Source organism: Oncorhynchus gorbuscha, linkage group LG19 (genome assembly GCF_021184085.1).
Source record: "Oncorhynchus gorbuscha isolate QuinsamMale2020 ecotype Even-year linkage group LG19, OgorEven_v1.0, whole genome shotgun sequence".
Classification (NCBI taxonomy): Eukaryota; Metazoa; Chordata; class Actinopteri; order Salmoniformes; family Salmonidae; genus Oncorhynchus; species Oncorhynchus gorbuscha.
In genome coordinates this window covers 43,471,589-43,496,782 of record NC_060191.1, presented here as the reverse complement: position 1 = coordinate 43,496,782, position 25,194 = coordinate 43,471,589, and the positions used below count along the sequence as shown (strand labels likewise).

The 25,194-nt window shown below is 42.7% G+C and overlaps 2 protein-coding genes across 2 annotated transcripts in view; both read left to right on the top strand.

Moving 5' to 3' along the window:
- Positions 1-6,522: 6,522 nt before the first annotated feature.
- LOC124004892 (actin-like) lies at positions 6,523-7,430 on the top strand. The gene is made up of 2 exons (XM_046313713.1): positions 6,523-7,119; positions 7,164-7,430. The coding sequence occupies exons 1-2, from the start codon at positions 6,523-6,525 to the stop codon at positions 7,428-7,430; spliced, it is 864 nt and encodes a 287-aa protein (XP_046169669.1).
- Positions 7,431-13,555: 6,125 nt separating this feature from the next.
- Positions 13,556-25,194, top strand: part of LOC124006191 (histone-lysine N-methyltransferase MECOM-like) — a 245,601-nt gene continuing 233,962 nt past the window's right edge. Inside the window, 1 exon segment of the mRNA XM_046316034.1 lies at positions 13,556-14,090. Within this exon segment, the coding sequence (XP_046171990.1) occupies positions 14,054-14,090 (37 nt within the window). The 5' untranslated portion in view covers positions 13,556-14,053.

The window sequence follows — 25,194 nt, the reverse complement described above, 5'->3', positions numbered from 1 at the left end:
GCAAAGCTGTCGTCACTGCAAAGGGTGGCTACTTTGAAGAATCTAAATTATTAAATATATTTAGTTTTGTTTAACATTATTTTGGTTACTACATGATTCCTAATGTGCAACCAGAGGAAAAAGAACTCTGGACCACCTATACTCCACACACAGAGACACATACAAAGCTCTCCCTCGCCCTCCATTTGACAAATCTGGCAGTAATTATATCCTGCTGATTCCTGCTTACAAGCAAAAATTCAAGCAGGAAGCACCAGTGACTAGATTTTTGAAAAAGTGGTCAGATGACGCAGATGCTAAGCTACAGGACTGTTTTGCTAGCACAGACTGGAATATGTTCCAGGATTCTTCCGATGGTATTGAGGAATACACCACATCAGTCATTGGCTTCATCAATAAGTGGATCGATGACGCCGTCCCCACAGTGACCATACGTACATACCCCAACCAGAAGCCATGGATTACAGACAGCATCCGCACTGAGCTAAAGGCTAGAGCTGCCGCTTTCAAGGAGCAGAACTCTAACCCGGAAGCTTATAAGAAATCCCGCTATGCCCTCCGACGAACAATCAGACAGACAAAGCGTCAATACAGGACAAATATCGAATCGTACTACACGGGCTCTGACTCTCGTCTTATGCGGCAAGGCTTGCAAACTATTACGGACCACAAAGGGAAGCACAGCCGAGAACTGCCCTGTGACACGAGCATACCGGAAGAGCTAAACTACTTCTATGCTTACTTCGAGGCAAGTAACACTGAAACATGCATGACAGCACCAGCTGTTCCGGACGACTGTGTGATCACACTCTCCGCAGCCGATGTGAGTAAGACCTTTAACCTGTTACTCCTACCCCCTACTTTTTGAACATTCTGTTAAAAATCGCGCAACATTTCAGCGCCCTGCTACTCAGGCCAGGAATATAGTATATGCATATGATTAGTATGTGTGGATAGAAAACACTCAGACATTTATAAAACTGGTTAAATCACGGCTGTGACTATAACAGAACGTGCGTTTCATCGAAAAGTGCAGGAAAATCTGATCACTGAAAATGGAAAAATATATCCATCCGCCACTTCAACCCATTGGTATAGGCGATCGACATTAAATGGGGCTGTTGACATCCACACGATGTCAACAGTCTTGTTATTTGCCTAGTCTTTGTTTCTTGGTCAAACGAACAAGAGACAGGCTTTTTCTTCAGGTCTCCGACCGGATATTTTGGTTGAGATTTACCCGGACAGTATTTCCAGACGGACACCTATAGAATACACTTCGTCTCGTGATTAATTTGATCGCTTATTAACGTTTACTAATAACTAAAGTTGCATTACAAAAGTATTTCGAAGTGTTTTGTGAAAGTTTATCATCGACTTTTTAATTAAAAAAATGATGTTACGTTATAAGATGCTATTTTTTTCCGTTTATCACACACTCTACATAGATCGATATCTAGGCTATATATGGACCGATTTCATCGAAATAAAGACCCAATAGTGATTATGGGACATCTAGGAGTGCCAACAAAGATGGTCAAAGGTAATGAATGTTTTATATTTTATTTGTGCGGTTTGTGTAGCGCCGACTATGCTAATTATTTTGTTTACGTCCCCTGCGGGTCTTTTGGGGTGTTACATGCTATCAGATAATAGCTTCTCATGCTTTCGCCGAAAAGCATTTTAAACATCTGACTTGTTGCCTGGATTCACAACGAGTGTAGATTTAATTCAATACCCTGCATGTGTATTTTAATGAACGTTTGATTTTTAACTAGTTTGCATTTGCATTCCCAGATGTCTAGATGGGACGCCTGCGTGTCAGGTAGGAGCAAGAGGTTAAACAGGTCAACATTCGCAAGGCCGCTGGGCTAGATGGAATACCAGGACATGTACTCCGAGCATGCGCTGACCAACTGACAAGTGTCTTCATTCACATTTTTAACCTCTCCCTGTCTGTAATATCAACATGTTTCAAGCAGACCATCATAGTGCCTGTGCCCAAGAACACTAGGGTAACCTGCCTAAATGACTACTGACCCATAGCACTCACATCTGTAGCCATAGAATGCTTTTAAAGGCTGGTCATGGCTCACATCAACACCATCATCCCAGAAACCCTAGACCCACTCCAATTTGCATAATGCCCCAACAGATCCACAGATGATGCAGTCTTTATTGCACTCCACACTGCCCTTTCCCACCTGGACAAAAGGAACACCTATGTGAGAATGCTATTAATTTCTCAAAGCTCATCAATAAGCTATAAGGACTCTGGGGCTAAACACCCCCCTCTGCAAGTGGATCCTGGACTTCCTGACAGGCCGTCCCCAGTTGGCAAGGGTAGGTAACAACACATCCGACACGCTGATCCTCAACACTGGTGCCCTTCATGGGTGTTTGCTCAGTCCCCTCCTGTACTCCCTGTTCACTCATGACTGCACGGCCAGGTACAACTACAACTCCAACACCATCATTAAAATTGCAGATGACACAACAGCTGACAATGACAGCCTATAGGGAGGAGGTCAGAGACCTGGCTGTGTGGTGCCAGGACAACAACCTCTCCCTCAATGTGATCAAGACAAATGAGATTATTGTGGACTACAGGAAAAAGAGGACTGAGCACACTCCCATTCTCATCGACAGGTCTGCAGTGGAGCAGGTTGAGAGCTTCAAGTTCCTTGGTGTCCACATCACCAACAAACTAACATGGTCCAAGCACACCAAGACAGTCGTGAAGAGGGCATGACAAAACCTATTACCCCTCAGGAGACTGAAAAGATTTGGCATGGGTCCTCAGATCCTCAAAAGGTTCTACAGGTGCACCATCGAGAGTATCCTGACTGGTTGCATCACTGCCTGGTATGGCAACTGCTCGGCCTCTGACCGCAAGGCACTACAGGGGGTAGTGCGAACGGCCCAGTACATCACTGGGGCCAAGCTTCCTGCCATCCAGGACCTCTATAGCAGGCGGTGTCAGAGGAAGGCCCTAAAAATTGTCAAAGACTCCAACCACCCTAGTCATAGACTGTTCTCTCTGCTACCGCATGGCAAGTGGTACTGGAGCACCAAGTCTAGGTCCAAGAGGCTTCTAAACAGCTTCTACGCAGAAGCCATAAGACTCCTGAACATCTAATCAAATGGCTACCCAGACTATTTGTATTGCACCCTCAGCTCCCCCTCTTTACACCACTGCTGTTGTCATCTATGCATAGTCACTTTAATAACTCTACCTACATGTACATACAACCTCAAATAACTGGTGCCCCCGCACATTGACTCTGTATCGGTACCCCCCTGTATTTAGTCTCGCTATTGTTATTTTCCTGCTGCTCTTTAATTACTTGGTACTTTTATCCCTTATTCTTATCTATCTTTTTTTGAAACTGCATTGTTGGTTAGGGGCTTGTAAGTAAGCATTTCACTGTAATGTCTACTACACCTGTTGTATTCGGTGCATGTGACTAATAAGAGTGGATTTGAATCTCCTGAAGAGTGAGTGCTTCCCAGTCAGTCCAGCAGTGCTACATCTCCAGCAGACAGCACTTTCAGCTAAACATAACTCGTTCATTACATGCTCTTTTTTCTGCAGGCTTTGCTCCCCTTCTTGTGCAAATGAAAACTAATTTCCACTCTCACTTAAAGCAAGGATTAACGCTGTAAAAATGAACAGTTTACCCAAATTTCTTTATCTATTTCAATCTATCCCATTGTCTTTACCAAAGTGTTTCAAAGTCAATCAATCAGGCTGTTACCACATGTATCTGGGGAGGTAGATCTGAGTCAGTATATCTTTTCTTCAGAGATGCAACATGCCCCTCTTGCTATACTCGCAATCCTGTAGTGCTTTCCACACTTAAGATTTGGTACCAGTTTCGGCAACATGTTAAATTCTCTGCTGCATGTACTATGGGTCCTATCAATAAGAATCACTCATTCCTCGCTTCTCTACTAGATAATGCTTTCTCTTACTGGACAAGGAAAGGTATTAAGTCCTTCCAAGATTTTTTCCAAACCTGGCCTCTAAATACTCTTTGCCTCCATCTCACTTTTTTAGGCATTGTGTCTCCTCCCCATTTTCTGGCTTCCCTGCTCCACCCGCTTGCTAACCCTGAGATGGCATATTGACTCTATTACCTCGACAGAAAGCAGTCATTTCTCAGATCTATCTGTGTATTTTGTCATTGGACAAACACTCCGCCAACACTCCATCAAACTTTATTTTATAAATACAACAAGTGTAGACTTTACAGTGAAATGCTTACTTACAAGCCCTTAAACCAACAGTGCAGTTCAAGAAGAAGAAAATATTTACCAAGTATATTAAAATAAAAAGTCATAATAAAAAGCAACACAATAAGAATAACAATAAAGAGGCTATATACAGGGGGCACCGGTACCGAGTCAGTGTGCAGGGGTACAGGCTAGTGGAGGTAATCTGTACATGTAGGTGGGGGCGAAGTGACTATGCATAGGTAACAAATAAACAGTGAGTAGCAACAGTGTACGAAAGGGAGGGGGGTCAATGTAAATTGTTCGGTGGCGATTTTATGAATTGTTCAACAATCTTATGGCTTTTGGTCCTAGACTTGGCACTCCGGTACAGCTTGCCGTGCGGTAGCAGAGAAAACAGTCTATAACTTGGGTGACTGGAGTCTCTGACAGTTTTATGGGCTTTCCTCTGACGCCGCTTATTATATAGGTCCTGGATGGCAGGAAAATTGGTGATGTACGGGGCCGTTCGCACTACCCTCTGTAGCGCCTTACGGTCAGATGCCGAGTAGTTGCCATACCAGCCGCCGATGCATCCGGTCAGGATGCTCTCGATGGTGCAGCTGTAGAACCTTTTGAGGATCTGGGGATCCATGCCAAATCTGGGTGTTGAATTTACACAGGAGTGGTGGGATGATGCGGTTGATAGAGTACACTCCACGACATCTTGTGCTCATCTTGGTCTCATACAATTGAAGGTTTTACACAGGGTGCATTTCTCCAAATCCAGATTGTCTGACATATATCCAAATGTAAATGATGAGAGTGATAGATGTCATGTCTCACCATGTGACCCGAGTCTCATGTTCATTCAATGCTCTAAACTGCAAAGTTACTGGGATTCTATTTGTCAAACTTAATCTGTGATGCTTGAAATGAACCTTCAGCCATGTCCCTTGAAAGCTGTTTTTGGTATTCCAGAAGACTTGCTCTTTACATCCTTATTAGCTCGATGTAGAATTCTTCTCCAGTGGAAGTCTGCTCAGCCCTCTTCTACTTCTCAATGGCTCAATGTTGTAATGTTCCTCCTAAAGCTTGAGAAAATGAGGTATTCTCTTAGGGGTTCCAATGATCCATGTGTTAGAAAATAGCAACCATTGATATTATAGTCTAATGGCTTGCAGAGGCTCTCCTCTGATGAAATGCTTTAAGGTTTCCCAGTAGGCATTGCCAGTAGTCATTACATAATAGGTACAGTCATCAATATAATGCTATCCAGTCCAAGCACGTTTGTCTAAGGTTTACTGATCATTTACTTATTTCTGTTTTTGTATTTTGAATCTGTATTGAGTTGTTTGTATACCCCCCCCCCCCCCCCCCCCCCTGTATTCTTGATTGTTAATTTGTGGTGATATCTCTGTAGAGTTTTTTTTTTCTAGGACCGAATTGAGGGAGGGTGTGGGATGGGTTGGCTATTTGGGGTGATTAGTGTGGGTGGTTGGGAGGGGGTTGGGTGGTTGGGAGGGAGGGAGGGAATCGAGGTGGGTGGACTGAGGTAGGGCGGAGAGGTAGGGGGGGAGGAGTAGGGGCGTTGGGTGGATGTGTTGTATGGAGGGAAGGAGGGTGGTTGGGATATGGTCAAATCTTTGTGCTTACATTGATGTACATTCTGTAAAACTTGAATAAAAATACATACAAAAATAATAATAAAATGTTTAGGCACAATGCTGTCAGTATTGCAAACCTAAGCAGGACACAAACAGAAGTCTCGCGATTTCATCTTCTTCTTATCTGCTGAGTTTAAATGCAACTATTTACTCGCGCCATGAAATCAGCATATATGACAACAATTACACCGGGTGATGCAAAATGAACTCACTCATTGTCACCGATCCGGATACACTCACAGTATAACTAGAGGAGAAAGTGGTTGTGACATCATAATGGTGTTCTCGTCTGTTCTGAAATCAGAATTTTTTTCATTGCCGAGGTACTTGGTAATGTATCACAAAGTGATAGGAATAGAGAAGGGGGGACTGTAATAAGGCATAACTTTATTTCATATTTGTGGGCACTCTTTTCAAACTTTCTGCTGCTAGAATTGAGAGAGAAATGGCACATTTGCCAACTGCAATTGTGATTGACAATGGAACTGACCAGATGAGAGTTGGGACCTCAGGCAGTACAAAGCCTAGTCTGATCTGTAAAAATGTCACTGGCAGATCTGAGAGCAACTCTCGTGAAGGAGAGCTCTGCTTTGGAGATGAGGCATGGGGGAGGAGAGACGACTTGTCTGTGATTCGTCCCATGAAGCGTGGGAGGGTGGTGTCATGGGCTGATATGGAGGCCATATGGAGCTATGTTTTCAACAGGCACGTGAAGAGCCCCTCATGTGAGAGCCCGGTTTTACTGACTGAGTTCCCCTTGACCACCCAGTCGGACAGGGAAAAGACCTGCAGGATGATGTTCGAGGGTCTGGGTGTCCCTGCATTGTACATGGCCCCTCAGTCGCTCCTGGCCCTGCTGTCTTCAGGCAGGGTGACCGGCTGTGTGGTGGACTGTGGCTACGACGTCACCCACACCGTCCCAGTTTTCGAGGGCCACTGCCTCCCCCACGCTGTGCGTCAGCTGGGCCTGGGAGGGCAGGATGTCACGGCCCACCTGGCTCTGCTGCTGAAGGAGTCCGGAGCTCAGTTTTCCAGCACCACACAGGAACATGACACCGTGACCATCATCAAGGAGCAGATGTGTTATGTATCCACTGATCCCTCCTCAGAGACAGCCACGACCATCATCGGCAGCACCGATGCAGACTACCAGCTCCCCGACGGACAGATGCTGAGGGTTGACAGCGAGAGGTTCAGGGCACCCGAAATCCTCTTCTCTCCTCAGACTGTCCGCATGGTAACACAAGGCATTCCAGTCTCCTGGTGAGCTCTGTGTTGGAGAGCGATGCAGACCTGTGGCAGCTGCTCCTAGACAACGCCGTCCTTGCCGGGGGCTCCAGCCTCCTTCCCGGGATGGGCCACAGACTGAGGGAGGAGGCCTCGGCTCTGGCACCGCCAGGATGCCGCGTGGGGCCAGTCCCTGTGATGGACACCGCCTGGCTGGGGGGCTCCCTTCTGTCTTCTCTCTCCATCTTTGGAGACATGTGCATCAGTGCCTTGGAGTACCAGGAGATGGGGTCCAACGTAATCCATCACAAGTGCTTCTGAGTCATGTCTGATGCCTTTCCCTGGCCTGCTCACCAGAGACAATTCAATGAAACACTGATTCTGATTAAAGGTATTTTTCTAAATGTTTCCCAAGGAGAATGAAATGTTCATTTGATAAGGCACAAAATAACTTGGATATAGCCTAGGCTGAAGAGGGCAGGCATAGGCTTACATTAGAGACAAAAAATGATCTATGGGAATAAGAGCTCTTGTTTGGTATTGAAATTAAATAGTTTGATTCAGTGCTAATAAAAACGAATGGATTTTGGAACTTTTGTGTGACCGTGGCACACACAGCTGTCTTATTCCTTATTCCTATGCATGGTCTCCAGAAACCATTATGTCACTGCAACCGGGAAACTGACGAGCATCCCACTCCAGTCTGCTCTTACGGTAAACCCCAGATAAATAACGCTGATTGAATGACGGATTGATTACTTGTCAGGTCTCGTAGTTGAAGAGACTTTTGCAATGGAAAAGTCAATCAGAATTGATGAGGACGGCTCTGTACCCTGTCTGTGACCTAATCGAGCTGCTGAGTTGGAGGATAAACGACTGCCCGTAGACATCCCCGCCACACCATGTCCATAAATACTTCTCCAGATTGTCTCGAGAGTGCATAGTAATCCGCCCCCTAGATAGGTCTACCGGGAATCACTGTTAAAATGCACTCAACTATCTGCCTCACCAAGATGTCAATAGTTTGCTTGCTCCTGAAATACCAGCAGTAAATGTATACATCACCATCATCGTATTGCTAGTGTTATCTACATATCTATACCTCTGTTGTAGAATATATTTTTGTATAGGTACGTTTAGAAAATAGTTTGTTTCATCGCGTTATTGAAAACCGTGCCGCTTATTGAGCACTAGATGGCGGTACAACATTATGGACCAACAAACGTTAGAAATATTGTAGTCTAGGATTCTGTCATCACTTGTTTGGTTGGGTGTAATTTACTGTAGCTGTTGTACAGCGTTTTAACAAATTTAACACCTCCAAACCAAAGATATGCATCAGGATTGACAAATAGCAATACCTTTATTTTGACTATTTTCTACATTTTGGAATAATAGTGAAGACATCAAAACTATTAAATAACACATGAAATCATGTAGTAACCAAAAAAGTGTTTTAAAAAAATCCAAATATATTTCATATTTGATATTCTTCAAACTAAGAATATTATGACAAGAACAACTCAAATAAGCAAAGACAAATGACAGTCCATCATTACATTAAGACATGAAGGTCAGTCAATGCAGAAAATGTCAAGAACTTTGAAAGCTTCTTCAAGTGCAGTCGCAAAAATCATCAAGCGCTATGATGAAACTGGCTCTCATGAGGACCGCCACAGGAAAGGAAGACCCAGAGTTACATCTGCTGCAGAGGATAAGTTCATTAGAGTTACCAGCCTCAGAAATTGCAGCCCAAATAAATGCTTCACGGAGTTCAAGTAACAGACACATCTCAACATCAACTGTTCGGAGGACACTGCGTGAATCAGACCTTCATGGTTGAATTGCTGCAAAGAAACCAATACTAAAGGACATGAAATGAATACAATCTCAACAGACAAATAGTTTTTTGGAGAGTATTTGGTTGCAGTGTTATAAACTATTAGCAGCTCTTAGTTGATTGTTGTTAATGCAGAGTGGCACACTTTGATGAGCAAAGACATATTATTTTGTTGAAGCACATAACGGTATGTTGATACTATAACTTACAGTAGTTAGATTGTATTTGCTCACATGTTCTCCACAGCGTCATGGGCATTGTTATGATGCTCTTGTCTTGGTGCATTTTCTTCGGGTTTCTCAAGTGTGTCGGCAAGATGCAGACTTAACTTATTTGTTCAAATGCAAGGGTTGTGCTCTTCCACGCTCTACCAAGCTCATCAAATATATGTTGCCTTAAACACGACTGAACCAGTAAGTATTCAATTGAACCAAGAACTCCTTGCTTGAATCACATGACATCGAATGAAAGCCTTGCGTAAAGACGTAACGTAACCACAGTCACTAATACTTCATTAGCTACTTCATTCTCCAGCACAAGTTGGGTTTGCAGGGGAAACATGTTGACTTCACATGAGGAGAGGTTACTGGGTGATTGCTGATTTTAAAAAAAAGGATGAAATGAATTGGTTGAATGTGGACTTTGTATAAGGAGTGGGCATATATACGGGCCCTATGGCTGTAGGTCTAGGTTTTCAATCTACGCTGAGTGTACAAAACATTACAAACACCTGCTCTTTCCATGACATAGATCCCCCTATTGTTGTCATTTGTTAAATCTACTTCCATCAATGTATTATGGAGGGGAGAAGACAGGTTAAAGAAGGATTTTTAAGCCTTGAAACAACTGAGACATGGATTGTGTATGTCTACCATTCCGGGTGTGAAAGGGCAAGGCAAAAGATGTAAGTGCCTTTGAACAGGGTCTGGTAGTAGGTGCCAGTGGGAGATGATTTCACCTTTCAGCAGGACAATAATCTAAAACACAAGGCCAAATCTATACCGGAGTTGCATACCAAGAAGACAGTGAATGTCCCTGAGTGGCCCAGTCATAGTTTTTACTGAAATCTGCTTAAAGAGAGAGACCGTGAATATACCATTTGTATACCAATTGATTAAAAAAATATATTATTTATAAATCCCTCGTGACCTTAGTTCAACTTCAGAACACAAAATATATGCATTTTTTTACTCTATTGTTTACAAACGATGTAATTGTAAACAAGCACTAGGCTCAAAACATGGTTAAAACTATACCACTATTTTCCCCTTGAGCAGAGACTCAGAGAAGCATGTAGTTTTGTCAGGAGGATGCAGACAGCTCAAGAGGTTTGCTTTAGACATGCAGAATTATTATCATTATTGCTTTACAGATAATTAAGCAAACTGATTATGGCTCTAGATCACAGGAAAAAGCTGTTTCAGGAGTTTGAAATAATGCTACATTGGGTCTCCCGAGTGGCGCAGCAGTCTAAGGCACTGCATCACAGTGCTTGAGGTGTTACTAAAGACCCAGGTTTGATCCCAGACTGTGTCACAACCGGCCGTGACCAGAAATCCCATAGGGCGGCACACAATTGGCCCAATGTCCTCCGGGTTAAAGAAGGATTTTGCCGGGGGGGGGGGGGGGCTTTACTTGGCTCATCACGCTCTTGTGGTTGGCCGGGCGCCTGCAGGCTGATTTCGGTCATCAGTTGAACATGTTTCCTCCTCACATTGGTGCAGCTGGCTTCCAGGTTAAGTGGGCGGGTGTTAAGAAGCACGGATTGGTGGGTCATGTTTTGGAGGACGAATGACTCAACCTTCGCCTCTCCCGAGCCCGTTGGGGTGTTGCAGCGATGATATTGGATCGCAATTGTGGAGAAAAAAGGGATTAAATACAACAACAACAAAAAATGCTAAATTCTCCAATTTATGGATGGGGGCATAGCCCTCCTCCAGGATCACCCCCCAGCCATCCTCACATACTTTGTGCCTGCTCAGTTTTTTGGGGTGCATGACACTCCTGCCCATAACCAAACGGTGGAAATATGAACACCTCAATATACAAATAGCCACAACAGTGTAACCTAATATTAACTTTGATCGAAAAGTAGAAGGGTATAGTGGATGCTTTTCGATGTAGTTAAAAATCCAGGAGCGAACAGTTGCAGATTATTTCTGCGTATCTCTACTGAACGGAAAAGTCAGGCAGAAAGTTGGAGTTCCCCGTGGCAATGTAGATTGTGTTGAATGGGTGTCGGTACCAGAGCTCAGTGGTCCGTATAGGTTATAAAATACTCTCACTTCTCTCCACGGAGGGGCACTGCTCACCGGGGCACTAGCGTGCTCCACTCCCGTCCTTTTCGCCGGCTCACACTCCTTAGAACATGTTTCACATAAGGCATTATATGAATTATTACAATTGAATAAGAGCAGGAAATTATGGTAATATGATTATACTCTCGAAGTTAAAGGTGAAAGAATGGTTGTAAAAACACAGGCAGTATGGCATGATGATTCTAACACCCAGCACACGTTTATGTCAAAAGCATAAAATGTGTAGGCACTAGTATCAGATTCAAAAGCAGTTGCACATATAAGAGTTATAAAACAAGTTATAATAATAACTATTATTATTAGGCTATTATTAGTAATAGTATTATTATTGTTATTGGTGTTGTTAATATGTGTTGTTATTATTATTGTTGTTAGTGTGGTTTATTTATAAAGACGTTTTATTTGTAGGCCTATTTGAAATGCTTTTGTTATTAGTGTTATTATAATAAAAAGTATATGTTTTATAAATCTATATACTGCTCATGCAAAATACTGCTAATGCACATACAACAATTGACTTGACAATATATTATTTTAATGTTTTTGCAAATGTGATGGGAGTATTTATACCGTATTATTATTTGTATTTAGTGGTATAGTCTACACGCTTTATTGTCATTGTCCATCTCCTTATTTTATTTCAGAAACGTCTTGGCTGGGCAAAGCATTGATAAAATATCCCTGTTGATCACTTGATTGATTACCTTGCTCAAAGGTCACGCGGGTGCGCGGTAATTTCCTTGTGCCGGAGGCTCCCTTCTCACTTTTAGTCTGGCTTCGACAGCTCCTATACAAATTATGTATTTATTTTAACCCCTAAACAACCTCCCAAACATAACTAAATGCATTGAAATAAACAATCAATTACCAGATATTAACGTGAGTTCTTATTTTCTGCAGAAATTACCAAAGGTAACGCATCTAATTAGGTTAAAATAGGATCCAAACGTTGTGAACTGCCCAACCACGTTTTTTTATGGGAATTAAATTCGAACTATAGCACAAGAAAGCAAATAATTTAGCTATACTTGCAAAAGGTCTTGAACCCAATGAATGTCTAATAATTACAACCCACTGGGCTGCACATATCTCTCCAGCGTTCCCTGGTCCTGCCATTCCGCGCCTCCGGGTCAGCGTGTCATAATAAAGTATGTATTCTGAAAGTGGTCTCGAGAACAGTGAGTTATTGCAATGAATGAAAACTGTTTCCATTTAGGCTAATTGAGCGCGCTGCCTCGAGCTGTAGCTGTGGGTCTGAAAGGCTGCATGCCTGCCTGCGCCGCAAGCCACCCTCTCCAGCACACCGTGTACTTAATAGCACCATTTATATCATTACTTTGGGGCTAGGCTGAGGTATACCCACAATAAAGTACCTATATTAACCTTTCTTGACTTGGTGACTTAAATTACTTGGTGATTTCTCTAAACTGTAAGTATGTTGGATGAATAACTTGAGACAGTTTTTCCTTAATGACACCTTTATGAACATTTAACATATAGTTTGACAGCGAATGTATTTGACTGAATTGGATAACACACACACCCCACGCGCATGTTCTATTGATAATGTGGTACTGACTCAATTGCCCACAGTTATCAAAAACATACCCAACACCTTTAAACCTGAATTCATATTCCCGAGAGGTATTTTAGCGTAAATGGGGTCCAACCTATGGACGTATACTTGCCGTATTGAAAGGTATATTGGACATCGGCCAAAGGGATGTCTTATTTTTGTTCTTTACAATTTATATGATGTCATTACTTAAATCAATTTCAACATACTTTGGAATCAATAAATCGAGTTCACAAGCCATTGAAGGGTTCACGTGCAAGATCAACGTGACCTCATGCGGATCTAATTAATGAGCAATTACCTTAATTATACTGCGTTTTAATTCATAAACAAATACACCTTGCAGTTAATATCTCTCCACTACGACTATAGTGCAATAGCCCAATAAGATTGTTGGGGTTTTCATTGTTAGGTTCATCGGACCAATCGTATGTTGATACAATGGTGCCCAAATCCGATAAGTGTGAAACAAAGTAAAACAGTTCAATTGTGCATCAGCTTTACACAAAAGTTCAAATAGACTATTCGAGTTCAACAACATCAATCAATTTGCAAGCAAACGATGGAATTTATACATGCACGCCAGCAGAAAGGTTTTTTTTAATTCAAAGTATTAAACAGATTAATAATTGTCACCACTTCACAAAAAAAGCCTCGGACAGCCTCATATTAGAGCTGTCAGTTCGACTGCCCACATACCAGGGGAGAGGAGGAGGGATTCATTCATTTCCTAGTGTTCGCTGTGATGGTCAAAACACAATTAAATCTTATACAACATTTAATGAAAACGTTTCACATTAGTAATTTAGCCGAACATTGATGAATGTGATTTCATTTGAACCCAAAAGGTAGGCATGCATGGTGAGAGTTTGAGAATAGTTCATTATAATGAATGTCTCCGGCTCTCCGTAGATTCGAGGTCGTGTCGGCTCTGTTTCATATTCCGTGATCTTTAAAGATCTGACACGAAGGGATCTCTCTGCGATTGCCGTCTGACTAGATCAGTCATATCAAGTGATAAATCGTTCCAAACTTTTTGTTGGCGGCGCTGCCAGATTGGCTATGCGCATGTGCGAAGGTGTCCAAACTGACAATGCTGGAGAGATAGCGAGTCTGGATTGAGAAACACAGAGAAAAGGACAGAGACAAAAGAAAAAGGAGGAAAAGATCCAATAAAATCGAACAAACCCAAAGCCGAAGGACTGGCACCATGAGGTCCAAAGGCAGGGCACGGAAACTGGCCACAAGTAGGTGCAATATCCCTTTCTTTGCCTTTTGAAACTGCCATCTTGTAAATGTGTAGCTGTATCTCAGTTATCAATGCTGTTTCGCATCTAAAAACGAGGTACAATATATTGTATCTTGCTTACATGAGTGTCAGTAGCCAATAGCCCCCACTCACGGCTGAGCAGAGGTACAATACAGTTGCGAGAAGAAGTTGGTTCAAGGGTTTCGAGTTGATGCTGTCAATGCCAGTTCGTTTCACGAATTCAGGAAAAAAATCAATTGGCGTTTTAAGTTATGAAAAGTTGTGCAAGCGGGAGAGGCACTTCTCGGGGAACGAACTTCTACCGTTATTGGGTTGTGCTTTGTATAGTGGGCGCTACAGCGTTGGCCAATTCTCGTCCGGTCCTGCGACGCTGTTGTTGCGTGGGTTTCTGTATACTTCAATTTGCAGAAGCAACTTTGATAAGGCAGTTTGCCTCATTCAGACTTCGGAAATGAAAGATCCAGAATGAAGGACTCATGCATTTAAATATAATCAGGTACCATTGCTGACAAAAGTCCAAAATATTGTTGCCTTGTTAGATGTAGCCTAGAATAAATGCGTATGGTTGTTCGCTCTACCTATCATTACGTTATAGCCTTGGGTTATTACGCTGTATTGTATCTGTATTATGGTGTATTTCGTTTGTGCAACAAGTACATCATCTATGTTATATAATTAATGTTACGGTCTGTGTACAAAACGTGTTTACATCTTTATGTTATACAGAAATGTAATGATGTTTGTGTTGTGCCACTTCACATTGAAGGGCACGGAGGCTTTGAACGCGAATATTCAGTAGCCTAATACAGTATTTCTGTCATTGATTGAAACGGTTAAATTATTCGTCTGAGTTCTGAAAGCAATTCAACCCCCAGGGAGCAACACGCTGATTTTGATAAAAGGCGTTTACTCCAATAAAATTGTATTGTGATCTATGGCAATCTCCCAAAATGCACTACAATGTTTATGTAATATGTAGGCCTATCTCTCACATCAAAAGTCAAGCAGATGATGTAGCTATAATCATTATGTACAATCCTTCAAGTAGTTAATGCTACAGAAGTAAACGTTTTCGATAATTATTTCAAATTGTGTATAGGCCTATTGCAATGTAATTGCATTTTCTGAGTCAGTAACATGTTCCATTGTTGTTTAACCTTTATGAATGTGTATAGCCAGTAGGCTATTTTTTTGCAGTCATTTTCTAAGATTAACAAACAAAAAAAACATTTTGATATTTTAAGTATATAATTTGAATGTTTTGAATTATAGTTTTCTCATGTCTGGACAACAGTGTAGCCACAGGTCAACACCGGTAGGTTGCAGTCCTGGAGCCAGGGGTCGCGGGTGTTATTCTTTCAATAAACGTCTGCGAGACCTGACAGTCTTGTTATTGTGTGTGTAACTTTCTGCCTTAAACATATATTCCTGCTACAAATTGATCATTTCGCTGGACCTTTCTGGAGCTCAGACAGATGAGAAATTACCTTAAAACCCTTTCCTCTTTAGGATATTAATTTATTTAGGCCTACAAACTCAGTGGATGACACTCATCCAACCAGCAGTGTTATTTTGAAATCGAATTGTGAGTGTTTTATTTGTTCAAACAATACTGGGCATCTTTTCCCATTTGTGATGTAACTTAACGATAATCGTACCAGATGCATCGTTATTTACGAGCCAACTTTTTAAGTGTTTCCCAAACAAGCACGTAGAGAGGACGTTTGCTATATGAGTTGTTAGACCATTTGTCGATACTTGATAGGATGGAAAGAAAAGCAGCGCTGCTCTCGGATCAGCTTTCTCCATTCAAATCATACCTTAACATAAAAGTTATTCCATAATACTGACGATGGATCAGCTCCTAGAGACATATTGCCACCTATGGCTGCAAATAGGCTATTGAGGCGGCTAATTATGCTTTCCCAATAATAATGCACTAAATCACAGATTGGGCATGTCATTGAGCACATGTCGTCACACATTAAAAACATTGAGCCAAAAAATGACAGACAGTACTAGACGCAAAATATAACTAAATGTAATTGTACATGAAATTGATTTCAATATGATTGAACTCGCCTATATAACCAATATAACCTATAACCTATGTATCTTTTAATGCAGTCATCTCAGTTCTCATTTAAATCATAATTATACCCTTCACTTGTTTGTAGCAATTGCAAATACTTTGGCAACTTTTTATGTGTAGTCAACTTCATTCTGAAGTTATCGCAGTCACCAGGTCCGGCCCTAGCCTTTTGGGGGCCCTATGGGAAATGTTGTTTAAATTTCCTCCAATTCTACACATTTTGCCATGGAATGCAGACAAAATGGTGCAGTTTAAGCAACTTTGCTGCAATTCTACTCATTTTGCCATGGTGTGGGGAGAAAAATGTGCAGCTTTAAAGCTATTTTTTAACATGACTTATGCCATGACTGTTAGTGACTGACATAACAAGAGAAAAACTTCTGATGGACATCTAGATAACTCTCAACAGTAAGTTGAGACCCCAACTGAATTCCCCCCCAATGTATATATATCTAATATATATATATATTTAATAATTTTGGGGTCTGGGGCACTATAGGCCGGGTGCCCACAGCGACCGTTTATGTCGTGCCTAGAGCCGGCCCTGGCAGTCACAGTCAGACAGATAGCCTAAATATCTTGATTCTACGTTTAGCGAAGATCTTTTATGAATAAAGTGATGCGGAAGGGCAAAAAAACATATATTGATGCACTCTACGAGTGGTCTGGATCACTCGTAGATGTGCGAAGGTTTTTTAAGGCTACTAACGAATGCTATGGGAAACACCTCGGCTACTAAAAATGGTTCTAATGATGATCTCAATGCTACGAAGGCTCCGAGGAAGGAGGCCCTGACACAAAGATAAAGGTGTTGTACATGTAGAAATAAATCCAGTTTACATGTTGTGTGCTGCCTTTGTGTGCAAGCTACCCCCCCCCCCCAGGGGCAAGTATATGCAAGTATTTGTGGATTTTGTTCTGTGCAAGATACTTTACAAATGAGATGCATTTTTCACATCCGTTTTATTTTTGGGGGTTGGCTATTCATTGTGTTTCAAATTGCTCACCAAAATACATTTCCGAAGGGAAATTTGACGTTCAAAATAAACTTGAATGGATCACATTGAATTGACAGCACCAAGACGAGTCGAAGAGCTTTATAACCATAGGCCAACTTTTAATGTGAAAAGTTTGTCAGGAAGAACTTTAAGAGCTAAACAGACAGGGACTCTGTAATTATTTATTTCCTGTGCTTCATGGATTTGTCTTTCGTGAGCTTCGGTGTCATTGCAGGCCCTTTAGCCTTTGGCACAGAGGATCTTTCGTGACGATATGAAATAAACCCATCAGACGGCCAGCTCTCATCAGGATCTCTTACAGACTGTTGTTCATGGCAACATGGCCCAGTGTTTACAGAATATGTGTGAAAAGCAAACAATATGCATATTATTCTGTGATCACTAACAAGGCAAAGGGCACACACACACACACGCACACACACACACACACACACACACACACACACACACACACACACACACACACACACACACACACACACACACACACACACACACACACACACACACACACACACACACACACACACACACACACACACACACACACACACACACACACACACACACACACACACACACACACACACAGCCATAATGGTTTAGTAGTGCATTTAGTAGTGGTTTTGGCGCCTGCTGCAATCGGCCTAAATATTAACAGTCCCTTGAAGGAATGCGCTAGGCTACAGCACCAGCCGGTCTGCCCATCCAGTTCCAGGCATAGTTCTAAATCATTACTTATAATCTGAGAATAGGGGGCTAATTTGAGGTATATTTAAACATTATTATTTACTCAAGATGTAAGAGGAAGATTTCTAGGCTACCTATTAAGTCAGTGGGAGAGAATGTTCTGATAGCTCGGCACAGTTTCCCCCCGGGAACTGGGACGTTCTGGCCTGTAGCCAGCACTGCACAATGTCAACAGTGAATATTTAAATTCCCAGACTCCCCATAAGAGGTCTGCCGGTAAATGTGTTCAGTGTGCGGCCTGTCCTGCTAAGTTCTGTTCAGAGGCTGGTCCTGTAGGTCTCCTCGCGCCACAGAGAGTGTTTGTGCTCGAGCTCGATTGATGTGCGCATGGCGGGCAGATGATAAAACACAGTGGAGTGAGTTAATGAAGGGGGAGTTGGTAGGTGTGGAGGTGGTAATAGAAGTGGGATTGGTGGTGGAAGATTAGTTCAGATGTCATATGGGAGTCCCCCCCCCACACACACACACAAAATAAAGATAAAACAAATGATTTGTCCTAATATCATACTTCAGCTAGGACTATAGGCCTAAGCTAACTCCTTGTCTGCCTAACGTTAGTAACCAACATGCCTCTCAACTAAATGCTCAGGGGGTAGTGTGAGATATCTGACCCTTGGTGACCCACTTGTAATGTCCTCAAAAAGAAGAGATAAGACTCATGCTGAATTGGATTCCATTTTTTTCATGCACTACCCCTTGTATTTAAAACAACATACTTTTGGTTTATTCACACATATATGAACGTGTCTTTTCAGACATAGGTTGAAACAATGAGAGGATATTAGACATGCTCATAGTCTGCTCATAGTCTGCTCACCCTATAGTCACCTGTTGTCCCGTATGTGCACAGCAAATTTGAGATCAAAATTTTAACACTCACAGTGTTAAATTGAACACTTCGAAATGATGTGTGACCCACCGAAATAGTGTTAAACTAACACTTTTCAAAGTGTTCACAAACTAACACCCCTAGAGTGTTTTGTAAAGCCTTATTTGGATATTTCCCAGCGTGCCTTTCAAGTGAACATGAGCAATACCCACCCATGACTGTGTTTGTTAGTGACAGTTGTGTTCATTGATTTTTAGTTCTAAAGCCTTCACCAAGTGACTGCTTATGTGAATGTGTGAACCCTTGATGACAATATATCACACATTTCATAAGGCCTTTAGTTATGGCTTAAATATCCTCAACATTTTGGTCTGAAAAACTTGGCTCATGGGCCACATCAGACATGCAAGCAACAATAAGCTGGTTTATGATGTGATTAGTGATTCATATCAGAATCAAGCCAGAGGGAGTGTATTGGAATGTATTTATCACCAACCACAACCTGCATTCAGAATGACAGCTAGGGTGAAGGACTTCACAAACAACACTTACCTTAACCATGTGAACTGGAACAACCATCTCAGTAACAGGGGCAATAAATCCAACCACTTACAGATTGGATTTGTTTAGAAAAATATAAGTTATTAATTGTTGTATAGTATAAGATCAATTTAACAATCAATGTGCATGCAGAAACATAGATTTTCAAACAAACTATTCTAAACATCAACCTGCAACAAAGCATTCTGGGAAGAATGATAATGAGGCCCTTCCCACATCTTTTTCACTGAGAGAATAAACATAAATGAACTCAAGCAGTCCAGTAACAACAACACCACGCAGTGTTGATTCCAATGTGAATTAAATGACACTGCGTTGATTCATCGCATGTGGTGTCAATTTCAATCCCACTGATGTTAACCCCACTAGAATCAACAGTCAGATATAACACTCACAACACGTCTTACCTTAACACCAAGATTTGAACACTTGCAAATCTGCTGTGTGTCAGTTCATGTGAACAGTCCATAAATCAATTGCTCTCGCCATAGACCCATGCACTGAAATTGAAATTAAATTAAATGTATTTGACATTTCTAAATAAAATTTTAGAAAAATATGATTATTATTATGTTATTTTTGATTCCCTAATTGCTTTGGTGGGTTAGTATTCCCTCAGAGGCAGGAGTGAAGTCTAGCTAAAGCTGATTATAAGCTATAATAATTTTAAGACTGCAGGTCAACTCTGTTGAGGACTTGCTATTAAGAATTATGTAAAATTGAGTCAGTATGCCCTACTCATCAATATGAAGTGTGTGTATGTGTATATTAATATACGCTGCTCAAAAAATAAAGGGAACACTTAAACAACACAATGTAACTCCAAGTCAATCACACTTCTGTGAAATGAAACTGTCCACTTAGGAAGCAACACTGATTGACAAAACATTTCACATGCTGTTGTGCAAATGGAATAGACAACAGGTGGAAATGATAGGCAATTAGCAAGACACCCACAATAAAGGAGTGGTTCTGCAGGTGGGGACCACAGACCACTTCTCAGTTCCTATGCTTCCTGGTTGATGTTTTGGTCACTTTTGAATGCTGGCGGTGCTTTCACTCTAGTGGTAGCATGAGACGCAGTCTACAACCCACACAAGTGGCTCAGGTAGTGCAGCTCATCCAGGATGGAACATCAATGCGAGCTGTGGCAAGAAGGTTTGCTGTGTCTGTCAGCGTAGTGTCCAGAGCATGGAGGCGCTACCAGGAGACAGGCCAGTACATCAGGAGACGTGGAGGAGGCCATAGGAGGGCAACAACCCAGCAGCAGGACCGCTACCTCCGCCTTTGTGCAAGGAGGAGCACTGCCAGAGCCCTGCAAAATGACCTCCAGCAGGCCACAAATGTGCATGTGTCTGCTCAAACGGTCAGAAACAGACTCCATGAGGGTGGTATATGAGGGCCCGGCGTCCACAGGTGGGGGTTGTGCTTATAGCCCAACACCGTGCAGGACATTTGGCATTTGCCAGAGAACACCAAGATTGGCAAATTCGCCACTGGCGCCCTGTGCTCTTCACAGATGAAAGCAGGTTCACACTGAGCACGTGACAGACGTGACAGAGTCTGGAGATGCTGTGGAGAACGTTCTGCTGCCTGCAACATCCTCCAGCATGACCGGTTTGGCGGTGGGTCAGTCATGGTGTGGGGTGGCATTTCTTTGGGGGGCCGCACAGCCCTCCATGTGCTCGCCAGAGGTAGCCTGACTGCCATTAGGTACCGAGATGAGATCCTCAGACCCAGGTTGGCCCTGGGTTCCTCCTAATGCAAGACAATGCTAGACCTCATGTGGCTGGAGTGTGTCAGCAGTTCCTGCAAGAAGAAGGCATTGATGCTATGGACTGGCCCGCCCGTTCCCCAGACCTGAATCCAATTGAGCACATCTGGGACATCATGTCTCTCTCAATCCACCAACGCCACGTTGCACCACAGACTGTCCAGGAGTTGGCGGATGCTTTAGTCCAGGTCTGGGAGATCCCTTAGAAGACCATCCGCCACCTCATCAGGAGCATGCCCAGGCGTTGTAGGGAGGTCATACAGGCACGTGGAGGCCACACACACTACTGAGCCTCATTTTGACTTGTTTTAAGGGCATTACACCAAAGTTGGATCAGCCTGTAGTGTGGTTTTCCACTTTCATTTTGAGTGTGACTCCAAATCTAGACCTCCATGGGTGGATAAATTTGATTCCATTGATAATTTTTGTGTGATTTTGTTGTCAGCACATTCAACTATGTAAAGAAAAAAGTATTTAATAAGAATATTTAATTCATTCAGATCTAGGATGTGTTATTTTAGTGTTCCCTTTATTTTTTGAGCAGTGTATATACAGTGCATTCAGAAAGTATTCAGACCCCTTCCCCTTTTTCGCATTTTGTTATGTTATAGCCTTATTATGAAATGGATTAAATAAATAAAAATCCTCATCAATCTACTCACAATACCCCATTATGACTAAGTGAAAACAGATTTTTAGAAATGTTTACACATTTATTAAAAATAACACATTGAAATACTTTACATTTATATTTAGACCCTTTGCTACGAGACTTGAAATTGATCTCAGGTGCATTCTTGATTGGAGTCCACCTGTGGTAAATTCAATTGGGAGGTGAACAAGAACCTAATGGTCACTCTGACAGAGCTCCAGAGTTCCTCTGTGGAGATAAGAGAACCTTCCAGAAGGACAACCATCTCTGCAGCACTCTACTAATCAGGCCTTTATGGTAGAGTGGCCAGACGGAAGCCACTCCTCAGTAAAAGGCACATGACAGCCCGCTTGGAGTTTGCCAAAAGGCACCTAAAGGAGTCTCAGACCATGAGAAACAAGATTCTCTGGCATGAATGACAAGTGTCATGTTTGAACAAAACCTGGCACCATCCCTACAGTGAAGCATGGTGGTGGCAGCATCATGCTGTGGGGATGTTTTCAGCTGCAAGGACTGGGAGACTAGTCAGGATCGAGGGAATGATGAGCAGAGAAAGGTACAGGGAGATCCTTGATGAAAACCTGCTCCAGAGCGCTCAGGACCTCAGACTGGGGCGAAGGTTCACCTTCCAACAGGACAATGACACTAAGCACACAGCCAAGACAACGCAGGAGTGGCTTCAGGACAAGTCTCTGAATGTCCTTGAGTGGCCCTGCCAGATCCCGGACTTGAACCCGATCAAACATCTCTGGAGACACCTGAAAATAACGGTGCAGCGACGCTCCCCATCCAACCTGACAGAGCTTGAGAGGATCTGCAGAGAAGAATGGGAGAAACTCCCCAAATACAGGTGTGCCAAGCTTGTAGCGTCATACCCAAAAATACTTGCGGCTGTAATCGCTGCCAAAGGTGCTTCAACAAAATACTGAGTAAAGGGTCAGAATACTTATGTAAATGTGATATTTCATTTTTTTTATTATACATTTGCAAAACTTTCTAAACACCTGTTTTTAGTTTGTCATTATGGAATATTGTGTGTAGATTGATAAGGGGGGAACTATTTAATCCATTTTAAAATAAGTCTGTAATGTAGCAAAATGTGGAAAAAGTCAAGGAGAACGAATACTTTTTGAATGCATTGTAAAATGTGTGTTTAAAGTCAAGGCCTATAAGCCAATTTAAACTTGATCCAAAAATGAGGCTCTGTATGGATGGTGTGACGCAATTGCGGCGCCTCTGGAGGCACGCAGAGGCCAAATTGAGTTCTGTACCGCATATCCGTGCACCTCTCAAATGTTGTAACAATGCGGAGGGCTCTGTATAGCTCTGTATTGACATGATTGGTTGACATAGGTGAGGGTGGGAGGTCCTGTATAAACACAAACGTACTTCCTTGACAACTTCCTTCACAACAGCTCTACTCTGCTCAGTGAACCACAATACGTATAAATGCTTTTGCAATGCAGCCTCCTCAGATGTCAGGGCTTTCATACTTCTTGCGCTTACGGAGCGGAGCAGATCTATTGTGAAAGACAGTTGCCAAGGAAGTTAGTTTGTGTTTATACAGGACGTACCACCCTCACCTACCATCAACTCGCGCCCATAAATTGCCTTTAATTCTGCGCTCGTACGTGCATGTGTGTGTTGGTGTGAAAGCGCGTGGCGCATTCTGCCTGTCAGCCAGCGCCTCTTTCTTGCCGACGATTGCTTCCTCCTTGCGTTGTGCAATGGGCCATGCATCTGACGTTTGTCTGGCGGACCTCGTTAAAAACGGGTTAATGTATCGTGCCATTTAAAAGGTGAGAGGGAGTGGGCACGATCTGAGAGACCCTATTAAATAGTCATTGTCCTGTCGCAGCGCTCTTTGCATGCTCTCCCGCTCCGTTTAGAGCCAAACGTCGGTAAGCAATTGTGCGGTATCTCCCTGAGCAATGAGCCGTCACCGCACGTCATTTTTCACGTGCGCTGTGGGCGATAATATGTTTATATTATCTCCCGCTTCAGCTCCTGAAAGCATATAGGCCTAAAGTCTAAAATGGGATACATTAAGTTGTTCATTCGTAGGCCAAAATATTTCATCCAAATGCATATGGTAGGTAGGCCTGATTGTAATGTAGACCTTTCTCATTCTCAACCCTATTTAGTAGGCTGGCTTTTTGGGACAAAGTGGGAGCTGAATGGTTTGGTTGCATAAGGAAAACCTTTAACATTTTTTGGGGGGAAAACACATGTCAGGGAACCAACCAGTCTCATCAGTCATTTCCAAAATGTACTTTGAGATGATGTTGAAATAGGCAAGAAACCCAGAAAAGAGTGGTAAGCTACTGTATTTGTCTGTCTCAGTCATCTCAGTTTATGCTCGTTGTAACAGTAATATTTTGTGCTTGTGTGGTATGTGCAAAAAAACAAACTTTCATCACTGTGTGTGTATGTGTTTGTGTGTGTGTCTGTGTGTGTGTGCTTATGTTTAAATTTGGTAAGATATTGGTTCCTGCGGGTGCAGTGTGACAGTGAGACAGCCCCCCTCATCCATCAACGCCTCCGTCTGCATGAGTCGCCCGTCCCCTCTCCTCACCCAATGTCAGAGAAGGGGGTCTCTCTATACCCCCAATACCCCCCACCCCACCATGTCTCTGATGTTAATGACACTGTGACCATACCTATATGCTGTAAACAGTTAGGTCTAGTTACTAGGTTAGTGGTTTGTTTATGTGTTGTTGTCAGGGCGATGAAGGATGGCCCTGTCAGTGGGTTTCAGGAGCCCCTGGTTCCCCAGTTGGTCCCTGGGGGCCCGGCTCAGTGGGTAGCCCTAGGGACCCGTGTCACAACATCCCCTCCTCTCACTCTATCTAAACTGCAGAGTCTGGCATCTCCAATCACCTTTTAAAGAAAGACAAATAAGCCTAAACTATAGGTTTGTGAGTGTGTGTTTGTGTGTGATTGTGTGTGTGTGTGTGTGTGTGTGATTGTGTGTGTGTGTGTGTGTGTGTGTGTGATTGTGTGTGTGTGTGTGTGTTTGTGTGTGTGTGTGTGTGTGATTGTGTGTGTGTGTGTGTGTGTGTGATTGTGTGTGATTGTGTGTGTGTGTGTGTGTGTGTGATTGTGTGTGTGTGTGTGTGTGTGTGATTGTGTGTGATTGTGTGATTGTGTGTGTGTGTGTGTGTGTGTGTGTGTGTGTGTGTGTGTGTGTGTGTGTGTGTGTGTGTGTGTGTGTGTGTGTGTGTGTGTGTGTGATTGTGTGTGATTGTGTGTGTGTGTGTGTGTGTGTGTGTGTGTGTGTTTGTGTGTGATTGTGTGTGTGTGTGTGTGTGAGTGTGTGTGTGTGTGTGTGATTGTGTGTGTGTGTGTGTGTGTGTGATTGTGTGTGATTGTGTGTGTGTGTGTGTGTGTGTGATTGTGTGTGT